The sequence below is a fragment of the Talpa europaea genome (assembly GCF_964194135.1).
Source record: "Talpa europaea genome assembly, chromosome: 9".
Taxonomy (NCBI): domain Eukaryota; kingdom Metazoa; phylum Chordata; class Mammalia; order Eulipotyphla; family Talpidae; genus Talpa; species Talpa europaea.
In genome coordinates, this window is record NC_140076.1 from 60,241,961 (window position 1) to 60,257,115 (window position 15,155).

Genomic DNA, 15,155 nt, shown 5'->3' on the forward strand with positions numbered 1-15,155 from the left:
CTAAAGAAATAGGTAAAGTCTTTATTTTGAATCTCCAGTTTTTCTTTCATCAGCATCACTAGGGAGATGAATTCAAGAAGATTTAAGTAGAATAATTATCACCTACCACATAACTGCAAAACTCCTATTAGATTGTCCTCTCGCTTCTTTGTTTTTACAGATCTTTCAAGTCCGAGTGTCAGCCAGAGCTTCACTGCATGATGGGATTGACACTTGGTCTGACAGGACCCACAGCGGGGTTAGCAATGCTGACTGATCTCCTGCATTAGTGGCTTCTGCCTTTGGGAATGAAATTGATTTTCTGCATTTTAGAGTATCATCTCGTCTTAGCTTTTGGTTGAGGTCAAATGTGGTACCCGTTTAGTATCTGATATAGCCCCAGCCATGGGATTATGTCTTCCCTGACAGGGGATGGCTTTGATGGCCTAAGAGGTCTTTTCACCACAATGATCTATAAATCTAGGAAGGGCTTCTAAACGTAAGCCCCTTAACCAAGAGTGCACTGGGACTATCTGACCATTAGCTATTAGAAAACCATACTCAACAGAGTTCTAACCCGACAACCTACAATTCCAGCTGTCTACAACAGTTCTCAATAATTTCCCCAATAACTTTTAAATCTTCTTCCTCCTCCATCTATTAAAACTCCTGGGTGCTAACAAGTACTCACATCAATCACATACTGGATTAACTCTGTCCCAGACTCTGACCTAATGTGTAGCTTTGCTGAATGTGGGCTTTACCAATTTTATCCTAGATACACCTATAGAGTCACCAAGAGTCTTTTAGGTCCATAAGAGTTAGCTAGGAAAATCCATTTCAGCCAAAATCTCAATATTTATGATTTTACTGCAGGGTAATATAAAACTTCTTTCAGGAATACAATACAGAATCACAGGATTTACCAGAATATAGGGTTTCTTCTGGAAATCCCTAAAATGCCCTTTTGCTCTTCAGTATTACCAATGGGATATAAATATCTGCTTTTTAAAGAACTGAGGCTTATGAGTCCAAAAGGTTTACTAAAAACTACATGGACAATAGCGCTCTTCAGCATGTTGCTGTTACTCAGAGGGACTTTTTGTGTCCACAATACAAGAGAAAGCAAAATTTCTAACATTATAGAATTAAGGACTACTTTTTAAAACTCTGATAAAAATAACTCAAGTATGGTTAGCCATTTTAAAAGTTGTTAGTTATGTCAGTGTTAAAATGAAAATTTAAAAAATCTTATTATCCATTAGCTATCCTGATAGAGAAATTTCCAGCATGATGCAGAAGCACAGGTTCTGGCTGAAAATTGGAGGAATAAGAGTTTCCTGGTTTTCTAAAGCAAATGCATGAGATTTAATATTGATATACTATTATCCAATCAAAATTAATAACTGAAGATATCATTAGTGTGTTTTCTAAAAAATTTATTTTTAGAACATGAATTTTAAAATTGGTCCTTTTTATGTACACAAATAACACATATTTTCAACAAATATGTGGATAGTATGGTCAGATCAAGGATCAGCTCTGAACACATGGTGAAAGATCAGGATAGTCTTTGTTCATTATTAGTTATAGCAGTTACCATTATTGTACCACAAACTATATGACAGCCCTGGACAGTCTGTCACTCAAAACACTCCCAAATGGTACTTACTATATATCTGGCACCCTAAGTGCTTAAGGCTATGCACACAGTTGGCATTTAATAAATATTTGTGGATTGAACATTACCTCCTTATTAGCTATGCGGAGAACATAACTACATGACTGCCCAAAGTTATACAGATAGAAACAGGCAGGGCCAGATTCCCAAAGCTATATCCTGAACTATTTTATGATACCATGCAGCCATCTTGCACATAGATTTTTATGATATACTCTACATAGGAAGCAAACCAACGAATTGCCTACAAAAGACCAGAAGTAGATAAACATGAGAATAGAGCTCATGATAACAAATTAGTATATACATCAAAGTGTTATATGCTCAGCTTCTCCCTGGATCAAATCTTTATGATAAAAATGCTCACCGCCTGATAAATTTAGCAGGAGCTTCGGCTAAGAACACAGAACAAAAGCTCCCCTAAATCTTGCCATGAGGACTCTCACTGCCAGCTCTAGCCAGGCAGATTGTAGGAGTATGAATGGAAGAGACAGGATTGGGCCTTCATGCCTAGGGTTGACTGATGGATCTGCTGATGCCATAAGCTTGTTCTTGCCACAGTTCTAATTCTAGCTGACACGGTGTCATAACGCCATTACCAGGGTCTGCGTCAAACACAAGGTCTATGGAGATTTCAATCTGTAGGTAAGGGTGGGGATATCCCTCACTTTATGGTTCTTTGTTGGATGAGAAGAATAGAGTAGGAAAATCACAGAACACTTTGGTCACCCACACTGTGATCTGGGATTTAGAAGAGTAGTTTGATAAAAATTTCTGTTACTGCCAGTTCATTCCATTTGCTGCCACTTTACTGTCCAAATATTCACCTCAAATATGTCAAGAAAATTAAAAGACAAAAATTATTCAACAAAACACTCTTCTGAGCTAATTCAATTTCAGTGTTTATTTTGAATTTTTAAAAATCTTTTTTTTAATATTCATTTATTTTTATACAAGAGCTGGGGTACAGGCCAGAGACGTGGGAGGGTGAGAAGGATTCACCAGAGACAGAGCAGGGAGCAGAAAAGGACGACAACTAAAATACACTGCGGAGGGGAGCAGCGGGTGCGACAGGAGTGGTCTGCCACACCATGTGGGAATCTCCCCAGCCAGCTGGGAATCGAACCCACACCGCAGAGGCTGCAGACATCTTCACAGCACTGCACTCAGCCCACTGTGCTAGTTGGGACACCTACTACCTGAAGCCAGCCAGATTGATAGTTTTCTTCCTAAGATATGGCAATATTTATTATTTTCTCTCTCTCTCTCTGAGGGACTGATTAAAACTACAAATGAAACATTTGCAAATTTATATTCAGAATAAGGTGATTTCAATATAAAAATGAAAAAAATATATGTAGGACCATATATCACAACTATGGAGATTTTTCTTTAAAAACTGCATTTTGTGACAGGCATTAGGGATTTTTTTAAAGGGGCACCCACTCTTTTGTCTGTTCCACACCATACCCCCACTCCAGAAGAAGTGCCATTGACTTCCACAGAGGGAAAATGTGTGATGTTCATTTTAAAATTACTAGTAGAGCCTGCTATTGACCATCTAATTATGCCGAGTTCCATTTATAAACATAGCTAACCACTAAGTTTATGGAGACTTTTTGTGCTGCTTTAATAGGATATTGATCGAGAGCATAGTTTGAGTGGACTGCCATTGAATTGTGTAATGGCAAACAAAAGGCAAGGTCACAGCAACTGTTCATGCGAGGGCTGCAGTCTATTTTTTATTATAATCTTTTTGTTTCTTCCTTTAATGCTCAAGCCCAAATGGTTTCTTTCCAAAGAAGTGCTTGCTTAAGAATATAACCTATTTTAAAAATTAATTTCCATGCAATGATCACAGAGATCACATTACTTAACAGAGGAGAACCAACAGGCTGCTTGGTTAGTAAAGTTTCAAACCCACTGCTTTAATAAGATCTGAAATCTGGAAACTCTATATGTCACCCCAAATGCCTAGTCATCTGGGACCCTCTATCAATCTCCTCACAACGTCCTTCCTTGTGAGAACATTTTATCATTTTCAAGTTTAGAGTTTTTCCTATCAAAGCACTTCGTTTTCTTATTGCACCTTGAAGTTAAGTTAATTCTATCATGGGAGTTGCATGATGAGGTTAGACCATTGCCAATCATTTTGAGTAAATTGCTGGCCAGAAAAATCCAAGTTATGGGCATGAGCATTCAAAGACAGAGAACCTAGAGATTTAAAAAAGAAAACTTTAAAAATGAACTGCAATTTAAATTGGAGTAATGCTTCCTGTGTGAGCAGATAGAAAGAACACACATTTCTAAGGCAGAAAACAGCCACTAGGGTGCCACCTCATGCCAGGCTGAGGCATATGCCTGCTCCATTCACACTCTCCATTGACAAACAACTCGGGAATCCTGTAGCCACCCAGCAGCCCAGCTTTGTGGAAGAGCCAGGACAATTCAGCTGCCGGATTTTAATAGATTCTGCAGCAGTGCAGCAGGAACCAAAAATCAGTCTGGGTAACTGAGAGTGGTTTTCACACCCAAAGATTCTAAGGCTGGCCACAGTGTACTGAGAACCCTGGCTTTTCAAAATTCCAGGGCCATGAAGTCATCCCCAGCCACGAAGTTTACTTAACCCTTGCAGCCGGCTCGGGTGTATAAACCACTGCTAGAAAATTAGAACCCGCCGAGCCAGAGTCACAATGGTCTGTGTGTGCTTGCGGTTTCCCTCTTCCCTAGCGAAGGATTTAAGGTTTCAGAGTCACTCCACCAACTTCAAGTAAAATAGTCAGCACTTTAAAAGGAAATGGGCAGAAGTAGAGGATTTTTCAGGAGGATTTTCTGGGTTCGTACCAGGAAGGATATTTGACAGCCTCAAAGCACACACTTTGAGGAAAACACAGGTACAAAATAAACAAGGGTGGGTGCTGACAGTTACCTCAGCAGCATCACTTAGCAGCTAGTAGAGGGGGCTCTCTCTGTAGCAACTTCATGGGAAAGAGACCCATTTGCAAATGCTTCTAGAAAGCTTTGTTTGAAAATGCAACATCATGTAAGAGTCATTTTAACAGATGGTTCCTGTCTCTTTCCTCACAGTATTATGCTAAAACAACTTTAGTGATTCTGAACCACATTGTTAGCACTTATAAACCCCCTCCCCCAGAGCCGAGAAGACTTCTCTCTTTCTGGCAGTGTCTAGTGGTCTGTATTTCCCCCGCCCCCTGCCCCGGAACAAAGTAATAAATAACTAGAACTTACACATGGGGGAAAGGTAGGAAGAGAACAAGTACACATTTACTTTTATGCTACAGTAGTTCGCTGGGGCTCAGAGGAACAGAACTTTCCTTTTTTGCCTTTCATGCACTCCACGTGCAAAAAAATAAATAAATAAAAGGTAGCTAGGCAGGTGGTGAAGGCGAGGGGACTTCATGGGAGACGCAGCAGGACTGCAACAGGTCTGTGCATCTGGTCCATCGGATCAGTTGAATTTAATGGCAAGCGACCTTGCTGCCTGGCCCTCACCTCTGAATGTGTGGGGCTAAGCCAGAACTTTCTCTTGAGTTTCTTTGCCGCCACCACCCTTAGTCACATGATTATAAACAACAAGCTGAGCACACAGTTATTTCTGTGAGTCCTCCTGAGGAAATACGAAAACCTCACTCCTCTATTAAATTCAAAAGGAGGAAAATCCAAAACAGAAACTAACTGGAAACCTAAGGAAAGTAAATATTTATATCAACAAATTTAAAAACTGAATACTTAAAGACCCACAAAAGGGAACATTTTCAAGCTAAGACACCATTAGTGTGAAATTTTCAGGTCAGATGGAATTCTGGGGTTATAATTAGGCCTGACTGGGGGCACTAGGTTGAGTTGAGGAAGATAGGAGGTTAAAAAGAAACTTGCAACATTGTGGGAGAAAGATACTGGGACCAAAAAAAAAGACCCAGGGAAAAGGCCAAACTACGCAAAGCTGGCAGATTACTGGTGTGGGAAGCGGGTGAATGAGCAGGTGGAACACAGGTGGTTTTTCGGGAAGCAAAACTATTCTGCATGATATTATAATGATGGATACATGTCATTATACATCTGTCCAAACACACAGGATATATAACACTAAGACTGAATTCTGATGAAAACTATGGACAGGAGTTAACAATGTGTTAATATCAGCTCATTGATTATAACAAATATTCCACGATGACAAAAGAAGTTAATAAGAGGAGAAATTTTATGCTGGGAGCTGTGGGGATTTTGAAACTGTGTTAACCTAAAACTGTTCTGAAAAAAAAAAAAAGTCTAGTAATTTAAAAAAAAATCATACCTGAAAATAAACGCAAGAAAAAATTTTAATTAATGGTGTTACTTGTGTAGGTTTACATGGATATAATTTTAATCTTTTAAAAATATATACTCATAAATAAGGTAAATGTTTATCAAGTCTAACATGGAATGGTTAATTCAATAAAAGCACAGAATCTTTGGATTCTGCTCAGTTCTATCATGCAGTTACAGGAGAGATAATGACAGAAATGTCTGCAGTCAGCTAGCTGAGGACAGCAAAGTAAAAAGAACAAGTTTCTTAACTTCTGAGTATTGTGGTCTCTTTCATCTGTAAATAGGACAATAGCAGCAAGCGCAGAGGACTGAGTGAGATCGCGTTCACAAAGAGCCCAGCACAAAGCCTCGTACTTGCTCTATCAATGTTCGGCCGCTATGATTTTTCATATTAGTGTTGCTTCATGCTCCTAATAGGGCTAACATCATGCATTTAATTAACTTATGTGCTAGTTAGTTTATTTCTATTTGAAGGATGTAAAATCATCTGAGCCCCAGTGATCTGCAAAATGTAGCCATTGGGCCTCTAAAATGGATGCCCAGCTTCTTTGGCCTGTGGCTTGAGTGTTAAGTCTTTCGAGAGGTGTGCGGGTGAGGAAACGTGAGCTGGGAGATGCTTACCCCAGCAGCCAAGGCAATCTTGTGACTTATACCCTGACAAACCTGGATTAAAGATCCACAAGAGGGAGGAGGCTCTGGATGGCAGTCTGGCCTGAAGCCATGATTAAGCTGACACAGCCGAGTCCCACTCTTGCCAAACAGTTTCAGTCAGCAAGAGGCCATGTGTGAGTGAGTCCTAGAGCGATTACACAGCAGTGTGTGGAATCGCAACGCGTTCAAGAGTCGAAGGACGTGCATGATGCCAGGCATCAGCAACACAACCCCCTAAATGGGGACAGGAAGCAAAGCCAGGTCCCTCTGCAAATTCAATCTGTGGTCTGGCCATCCCCTCTGGCTGTCTTGAAGGCAGGTTTAGAATTCACTTGGCAACCATGCTATTAGAGACTGGATGGAGGGCTATTCAAGCTTGGAACTGAGAAGCCTTGGGATATAAGAACTTAAAGGGACATACAGAAAGAGCAAGGAGGACAAGATTCTAAAGATGGTTCTGAGCAATGTGGGCCAACCCCAGGCCTCAGGCACTGATGATACTGAAGACTAAATGTAAACATGATGGCAGTCAGGGTAGAATAAAAAATCTACTGCTCCATAAAGTTAAAGGGATTTTCTTTTCACTATTTAAGGCTATATTTAGATCCTATTAAGGCTCAGTATCTGTACATTCCTGTAATGCCTCTGCGACAGTTATACTCAGATATATACACTCTGTATTACTATTAAAATTGCAAGCAAAATGTGGAATAGTGATTTTTTTAATAAAAAATTATACAAATGCATTATTTGTCCATGGCAAATCACTGGCTTGTGAACTGTGCTTAGGCAGCATATATCCTCCAAGTAATATGGCACGCCAGTCTCTACTTCACACTGTTGTTACCTCAGTACATTCTTAATATGATAAGTCACAACCTGCTGCTTCTAATGCCCCATTTGTTAGGGTTCCAATGCCCTTGCACCAGAATATCCCGGCAAAACTAAAGGACCCCGACTCCCAGAATTCTGTCACACACAGTTACTTATTGTCTTGTTCTTTTTTCCTATCGAGCTTTACACTGTAGATTTCTTCAAGTCCCCTTGGGTCAGTCTAAGTGTATGGGTTATAGCATTCCACAGACTTAGCTTAACCACTGACCACTGTTTGCTTTGGGTAAATGGCACTAATTTAACTCACTTGTAAAAATGAGAGTAATTTTTTATCTGACAAATTTATTATCAGCATTATTTTGTATAACATACATGAAAACCTAGCAGGGTGCCTGGCAGATAGTGAATGCTCAACAGTTCCGAGAGTCTCTATCACTCTCTCTCTACATCATCTGCTCCACCTCCTAACTTTCTGGATTCTTAAGAGATTTCCAGACCGAAGAAGTAAAACAGATAAAATGTGGTCCTCTGAGATCAGGATGACCGACTTGCTTGACCGGACATCTTGTCATGAGATTGACTGGCTCACTGGGTCAATCTTGCAAGACTATAAAGCAGTGAATGGGGGTATGAACTTGAAATGAAAATGTTTATTTTTACTCCACCTCATTCCACAAAGGATCTGATGCAGTTTGAAACCAATGTTAACAAAGTAACTTTTATCTACAAGTGGTATTTTGAAGTACCAGGGGAATAAAAAATAAAATTTTAATATTTGGTGTTTTTTTCCTTTCATTATTAGGAAATGGTACACCTTAGTTGTTGCAGCTATGCTTTTAAATAAAAACAAAGAGGTGTTTTCGGGAGTGGCAACAGTTTGTGAGTGTGTGTGTTTGTGTGTGTATGCATGAGTTTGTGTGTGTGTGCACATGAGAGAGAATATGAATGAGAATCCTATACCTTCTCCTTGGACTATCTGGATTATGTCATAGCAAAAATACAATCAATTACCTTTGATCAATGTAACAGGGTGGTGACAGGTACTCTTAATTCACTGTTGTTGGTAATTATTGACAAGCCAGTAATGATCATGCTCTACTGTGTCACTCATGTTAAGGGCATTAGCATTTTTTAAAGGTCAGAAACAATTTCTGTTAAAATGCAGAATTTCTTAGAAATCAGGGAAGCCCTTGAAGCCTTTTTTTTTTTTTTTTACCAGTTCACACTATAAACTATGGACTATATGAGAGACTTCAGGATTCCAGTTCTTTTCTTATATCTGATATTAAAATGGTATTTAATTTTTCTTCATTTAAATTCCTGGCTGTCAAACAATTTGCATGGCAAAATTCTTTCAATGGGTGAATGATAAGGGGATTCTGAAAGCTATTTTTATCTCTAGGAGCCCTAGTAGAAAGTAAGCACGAATGCAAAGCTCATCTGTACCAAATCAAAGTAAAATTATACTTACTCTGTGACACTCTTACTAGCTCGGTCACACTAAAAACACCTGATGTGACAAAACTGTCCTGGAAGCCCAAATGTCCTGGGGAAACAAAAACAAAAGAAACAAAGTGTCATAAATAGAAAACATTTGACAAAAGAATTCTAAATATTCGTTTCACTGTGATTAAAAAAGGTGATGTCTAATTTCATAACCAGCTCTTGCTAAGGTTTATGTGGGAGGGCACAGTCAGTTAGTTATATCGATGTTTTTTTAGTTTGAATTGGAGGTTATGGAAAGCTATGACACAACAACTGGGTGATTTTTGAAATGGTTAAAAAAAATTCAACAGGAAATATGAAACAAAAGACGATTAAAAAAAAAATGGTTACCTTGGCTGACCTTTGAGATCTTAACAACTGGGATGAAAACAGCCTACCTAAGAATCAGCCAGGGTAGCTAAATTCCACAACAGTTTTTAAATGTTATTCTCTAAAGAAACATCTGAACAGGATTAGCTTTCCATTCATTCACATCAAACGAGATTTAAAGATGTTCCCTTTATTTCTAGACACACCATAGGTGAATCTTTAAAAAGTCAGGCTATGAAAAATAAGCCCTTATCCTTGAACAATAGACAAATTCTTCTGAGCACAAATAATTTAGATTTGTTTCAAGAACAGTTTTTTTTTTACAGATGGGCTGGTTGTTTTTTTGGCGGGGGTGGGAGGAGAAGATAATTGTTTATATGTTCAAAATAACTTAAATCTCTGAATTTTGTAACTTCTTCATTTTTGCTGAATATAATTTCTTTTGAGATAGCTGATATTACACCTATTATTAATTATTTATTTTATGCTATATTCTGGAACATTAAACATACAAATGACAAGGAATTCATAATTGATATGTCATTCTGCTCTGTACCTCAAAAATTTTTTTGATTCTATAAGTCTCAAATAGGTAGATACTATTTCAAATATATATTTTTAGGATAAATACAATCACTTATTTTAGCTTTTTAAAATTGGGTTAAGAGCTGTTCTGTTCCCCACTTTGTCTCTGGTGAATCCTCTCACCCCCCCCCCGCACCCCTGTACCCCAGTTCTCATATTCACAAATAAATAAATAAATCTTTAAAAAAATAAAAATAAATAAAATCGGACTAAGAAGAGAATTACTAGCTGAAGGGACTTTGAAAATCACTATTCTTTGTAAAGAAAAAAATGTACCTTTAGGAAAAGCAACATAAGGAAATGGACCAACCTGAATATATAACAAACAATCCATACACAAAATGTTTGTTAGTGATAAAAACTAGATTTTGCCTACTACTGAGGGGAATCAAGTTTACCAATGGCACAGTTTATGCACCAATAAATTTGCCAAATGTCATGCCCCAAAACAAAAAGCTACATGTAGGATTACAAATGGAACTACAAATTATTGTTTTTCTTTTGTTTTCATTAGAAAAGATAAGAAAGATGTTTTATTGAAATTAAAAAAAAAGAATTTTCAGTTCGTTTTTTGATCAGACACAGATGCAAGATATTTTAGATAAAACAGCCTAAATTTTTAGGACATGCAATCATTTTAAATTGCTTTTTAAAATAAAGTGGTAACCTACACTGTCAAAACACTGGCAAAGGTGTAAAACAATGTTACTTTAATAATAATAAATAAATTTTAAAAAATAAAGTGGCAACATATTTTATTTGAAAAAGTACTTAGGAAATTTCATCTCTCAAAGCAATCCACACCCAGGTATTTAGTTGACTTTAATTTGGGAAGAGCCTGGGGTGTTGTCCCTTGGATTAAGAGAACTGAGAAGCAAAGATAAATAAATAAAAATTCTCCAACAGAGGTATTGGCAAAACAGACCATAATATCTCTTTCTCGTGACATCATTAACATCAAATTTATCCCACAGACCATAACAAAGGAAATCCAACCACAATGTACATTAAAGTTTCTTAAAGCACATATCACAATAGCAAGGAAATTCATAGCTGAATAGGAAAATCTGGGTTGATCTCCAGCTCTTTCTCATCTTTGTCTATGTCACTTGCATGCGGGCTGATACTTGTCTCAGTTCCAACCTTAAAAACTCCTTCTTTTAAGGACAACTTAACATAAATTTCTGTCTAGACTGAATGGGAACACATGGACTTTAACCATGCCACCAAAAAAAAAAAAGCAAGCAATATATTTTGAAAACAAAGTATAGTTGGCACAAAGACTTGGGCAGGGGAAATCCCATGCCTTCAAGCTATCACCCTCTCTGGACTGCCCTATTCTTTTGTCCATCTCTGAAATGTTAGTGTTTGCCAGGGTTTATGCTCATCTCTCCTAAGTTATTCTGTCCATTTCTCTGATATCAGATACCAGTGTTGACTGTGAGATTTGTGAAAACTAGCACACCATTTGTTTCATTCACCACTGTCTTTACTATATGGGACAAAGCAGGTAGTAAGTGAATATTTGTTAAATAAGTAGATGAATGAATCTATAGGTCAATGATGATAAACTTTTTATCTTTGCCAACATCTCTCTTCTGGATTCCAAACCCATGAATCAAATCGTTTATTGGATATCCCTAACCAAAGAGTCCACCGGTACCCTGAGACCCAACAAGTCCAAAGCTGAGTTCATTTTCTTTCCCCCAAAAACCTCTTCTTATCTTTGTGAATTCCCTACTTGATGGATGAATCTACCATTCATCTTGTTTTCTCTGTTTAGGTGGCATTTCTGACTCCTGCGCCTGATGAGTATGCACATCAACTGATCCCCACTGGCTCCATTTTCTTACTCTTTCTTGACTACATATATTTACATCTCCCCCCATGAGTATGGCTCAGCTTCTTCCTCATTCTCACCAGCATGATGGGACAGCCTCCTAACTATGTTCTAAATCATCACTCCCTCTAGTCCACTCTCCATTCCGCAGCCAGAGTTGTCTTACTGATAGGCAAATCTGATGATTCCTTCATTTACTCAATAAATACTTATTGAGCAACTACCATGTGCCAGGCGCTGCATTTCATGAGGGGTTTAAGACACAGTCCCTACCTTTAGGGAATTCACAGTCTCAACTAGCGTCAACTGAAAACATAGAAAACAAATGACATTAAGAATTATAAATGGCATCAGTGATTTGAAGGAAACAAATAGGCTTAGAAAGCATAGTCAAATAAGTTGTTTCTTAAGAGCTGACATCTGAGAAACACACAGGAAATAGTCAGGAAAAGAAGGGAGAAATAGATCTTGAAGAAGCAGGATTAGCATGTGCAAAGGCCCTATTGTGTTGGAGAATCTCAGATAAATCCACTATGTTCAGAGCTTACTGCCCTAACAAAAATCTTCAAAGAAGCCCCATCTCCTTTGGATGGCATACAACCTTAATATAGCCTGTTTTCCTCTATAGGCTGTTTTTTTTTTTTTTTAAATCTCCTGTCTCCCTTCTGCCTCCCCCCTAACCCCCGCATCCCACCAAAAGAGTCTAGTCCTAAGCTTAAAGTAGGAGGAGATAGTATGAAATAACAAAAAACAAAACAAAACAAAAAAAAACAAAAAAAACCCTAGAAAAATAAAAATAACCAGTAGAATTATTTCACAAATCTTGATGTAACCATTTCTTCACATTATTAGGGGATTATCAGATAACCTAATTTATGTTTATAATGTGTCCTTTAAAAAAGGTTTGTATAAATGCTCCATTTGACTTTAAAAGACTATGAAACTGGTTTTGTTCCTTTACCAATTATTTGGAAACCCACTGGTGAACTCTAGAAGAAGATAGCAATGAGAAATGAAACCTAAGAAGTGATGGAAAAAATGACACAGCTAACGTAATTACTAAGCAAACCTGAGCATATTAATATTTCGTTTTCACTAACACAAACCAAATGATAAAGATTATTTTCAGGGAAATAACACTAATCTGGGTGTGCCATGTTATTGCAAGATGAGGGAAAAAATGGAAAAGAAACTAGAAAGGTAAATTTAAGTAATTTCAAATTCAGACATTAGCATTAACAAATCTTGGGTTGGAAAGCTGATTAAACATTCCCGAAAGGTCCCAAGATTTACATTTTGAAAAGGGCCTCTCAGAAATGAGTGCAAAACATATATTTTCATTAAGGATATCTGTGATGAAAAGCTAGATTGCATCATGATCTGACTCTCCAATTTTGAACTACTGTTCAGGAGCAATTGTATAGGAGATTGAAATGAGGAGCAGATCCTTTTTCGTTTCATATAAAATGACTAAAAAAGTTCATTCACTGAAGTCTTGTTCAATGAATTTCCAATTAGAGTACAGATTTCAATATCTTGCAGTCAGTCCTACTCACAGTGGGGAGAGATTAGGCTTTCTAGGAGAAGCAGAAATACAAAAAGCTAAATTCTATTATGGGTGGTTAGAAAATGCAGCTCTCTTTACCTCAGCAGTTATTATGAAAAATGCCATTATATGGGAACAAATCTCATCTCGTGAAGGTACTGAAGATCTATCTACCTTTTAACATGACAGAAAGGATGGAAGTTAGATTTGCAGAGAGACAGGTAACCTTGCCTAACTGTTCAGAGGTTGAGGGAAGAAATAGCTGGAAACAGAGTATTGGCCTTTAAAGAAAGTTTCAGTGTCTATGAAGAAGAATTAATATTTCTGAGGAAGTTGATACTTTTGATGGTATATTTATTCATCCTGTTGTGATATCAAAGAGTCCTGAGCTCTGAATTATCAAATCTCATCTGGCTAATGGATATAGACAAATTGCAAATGCAGGTTATTTCACCAAAAAATAAAATAAAATAAAATCTCTATTCTATTCTCCCCAAGGTAAATAAGTCCCCATTGTTAGGAAATGTTGGGCCTGTGACCATGGGTGTGTATCTGGGCTACAGAGGGGGAGAAGAGTCCCATTTCCTCACACAATTGATATGCCACAAGTATTTTGAATTGCTAAATCTTGAGAACACTGCTCTCACAGAACTTAGCTCCTTGTCCTTCTGAAGACAAGTGTACCTTATCAACACTCCTCCTTTCTAGAATTTTAATTTCTACTTAAGGGAGCTCCCCACTGGCTTAGGGGCGACCTGAGGGAAGGGAATGTGGCTCCTTCATCTTCCCTTTCTCACAGGGAGTTCTGGAAATTTCAGGTGTGCTGTCAATACTTTTGAGTAGAACTTCTGCTCTACTTGTCTTATGCACAGCCACTTTCTACTTTATTTGGCAGCAGTTTCCAGTCTTATCTCTGCATTCCTATAACAAGCTGGGCAAGGGCAGGCTTGTGTCGTCTTATTACGTTGTATCGTCCACAGGACCTAGCATGATCCCTTGTTCCAGGTGTATAATAAATATTTCTTCAAAGATCCGGATGTATGATTTGGGATACCCTTCTAAAGCATTATGGAAATGATTAGCTGACCTCCTATGATATGTTCTGTACTCTTAATTTGGGATATCTTGGAAAATAGGGGAGGTTTGCAGGTAGGGTATATCTTTGCTGATCCATTGAGCCCAAATTCTAAAATTTTAGTCTGATTTTTGACTATTTAAATTACTGTACCATTCACTGGTGACATTTGAGAGGTTCTAAAAAATAGTATTTGGAGATTCTCAGATAAAAAAAAGTTTCGTAAATGCATTAATAAAATGCACTTTTTTGTTGTTTGTTCTGCCATATACATATACTCAGTAATTGGTTGGTTGCTTTCATTCAACAAATATTTATCAAATGCCTCCTAGGTGGAAAGCACAGTCTTTATTCTTGAGGGCTTACATTCCCTGTGAAGGGAGATTGTGCCAGGAGTTCCAGTAATATATTTACCTAAAATTGGGTCTTTTTAATTTTTTATTTTTTTTAAGATTTTATTTATTTATACAAGCACTGGGCACAGTCAGAAGCACGGGAGGGTGAGAGAATTCACCAGAGCCAGAGCAGGGAGCAGAACAGACAGACTGACGAAATACACCGCTGAGGGGAGCAGTAGGCAGCAGGAGAGGTCTGCGCGCCATGTGGGACCCTCACCGGTGGCCGGGGATCGAACCAGCGCTGCAGAGGCTGCGGGCAGCTTCGCAACCCAGCGCTCAATAGCTGCTCCACCAGGGGAGGCAAATTGGGTCTTTTTATAAAACTTCCCAGGAAAACATTAGCAACTAATGAAGACTATTGCAATGTGATTTTGGGCCAAGTCTTCAGGTGGTCCACGCATATCCCTGGTTGGTAACTGCAG

The 15,155-nt window shown here is 38.1% G+C and overlaps 1 protein-coding gene across 1 annotated transcript in view; it reads right to left on the reverse strand.

Moving 5' to 3' along the window:
• Positions 1-15,155, reverse strand: part of NFIA (nuclear factor I A) — a gene marked incomplete at both ends in the record, with an annotated part of 324,239 nt that overhangs the window by 81,993 nt on the left and 227,091 nt on the right. Inside the window, 1 exon segment of the mRNA XM_084243810.1 lies at positions 8,946-9,020. Coding sequence (XP_084099936.1) covers positions 8,946-9,020 — 75 coding nt within the window.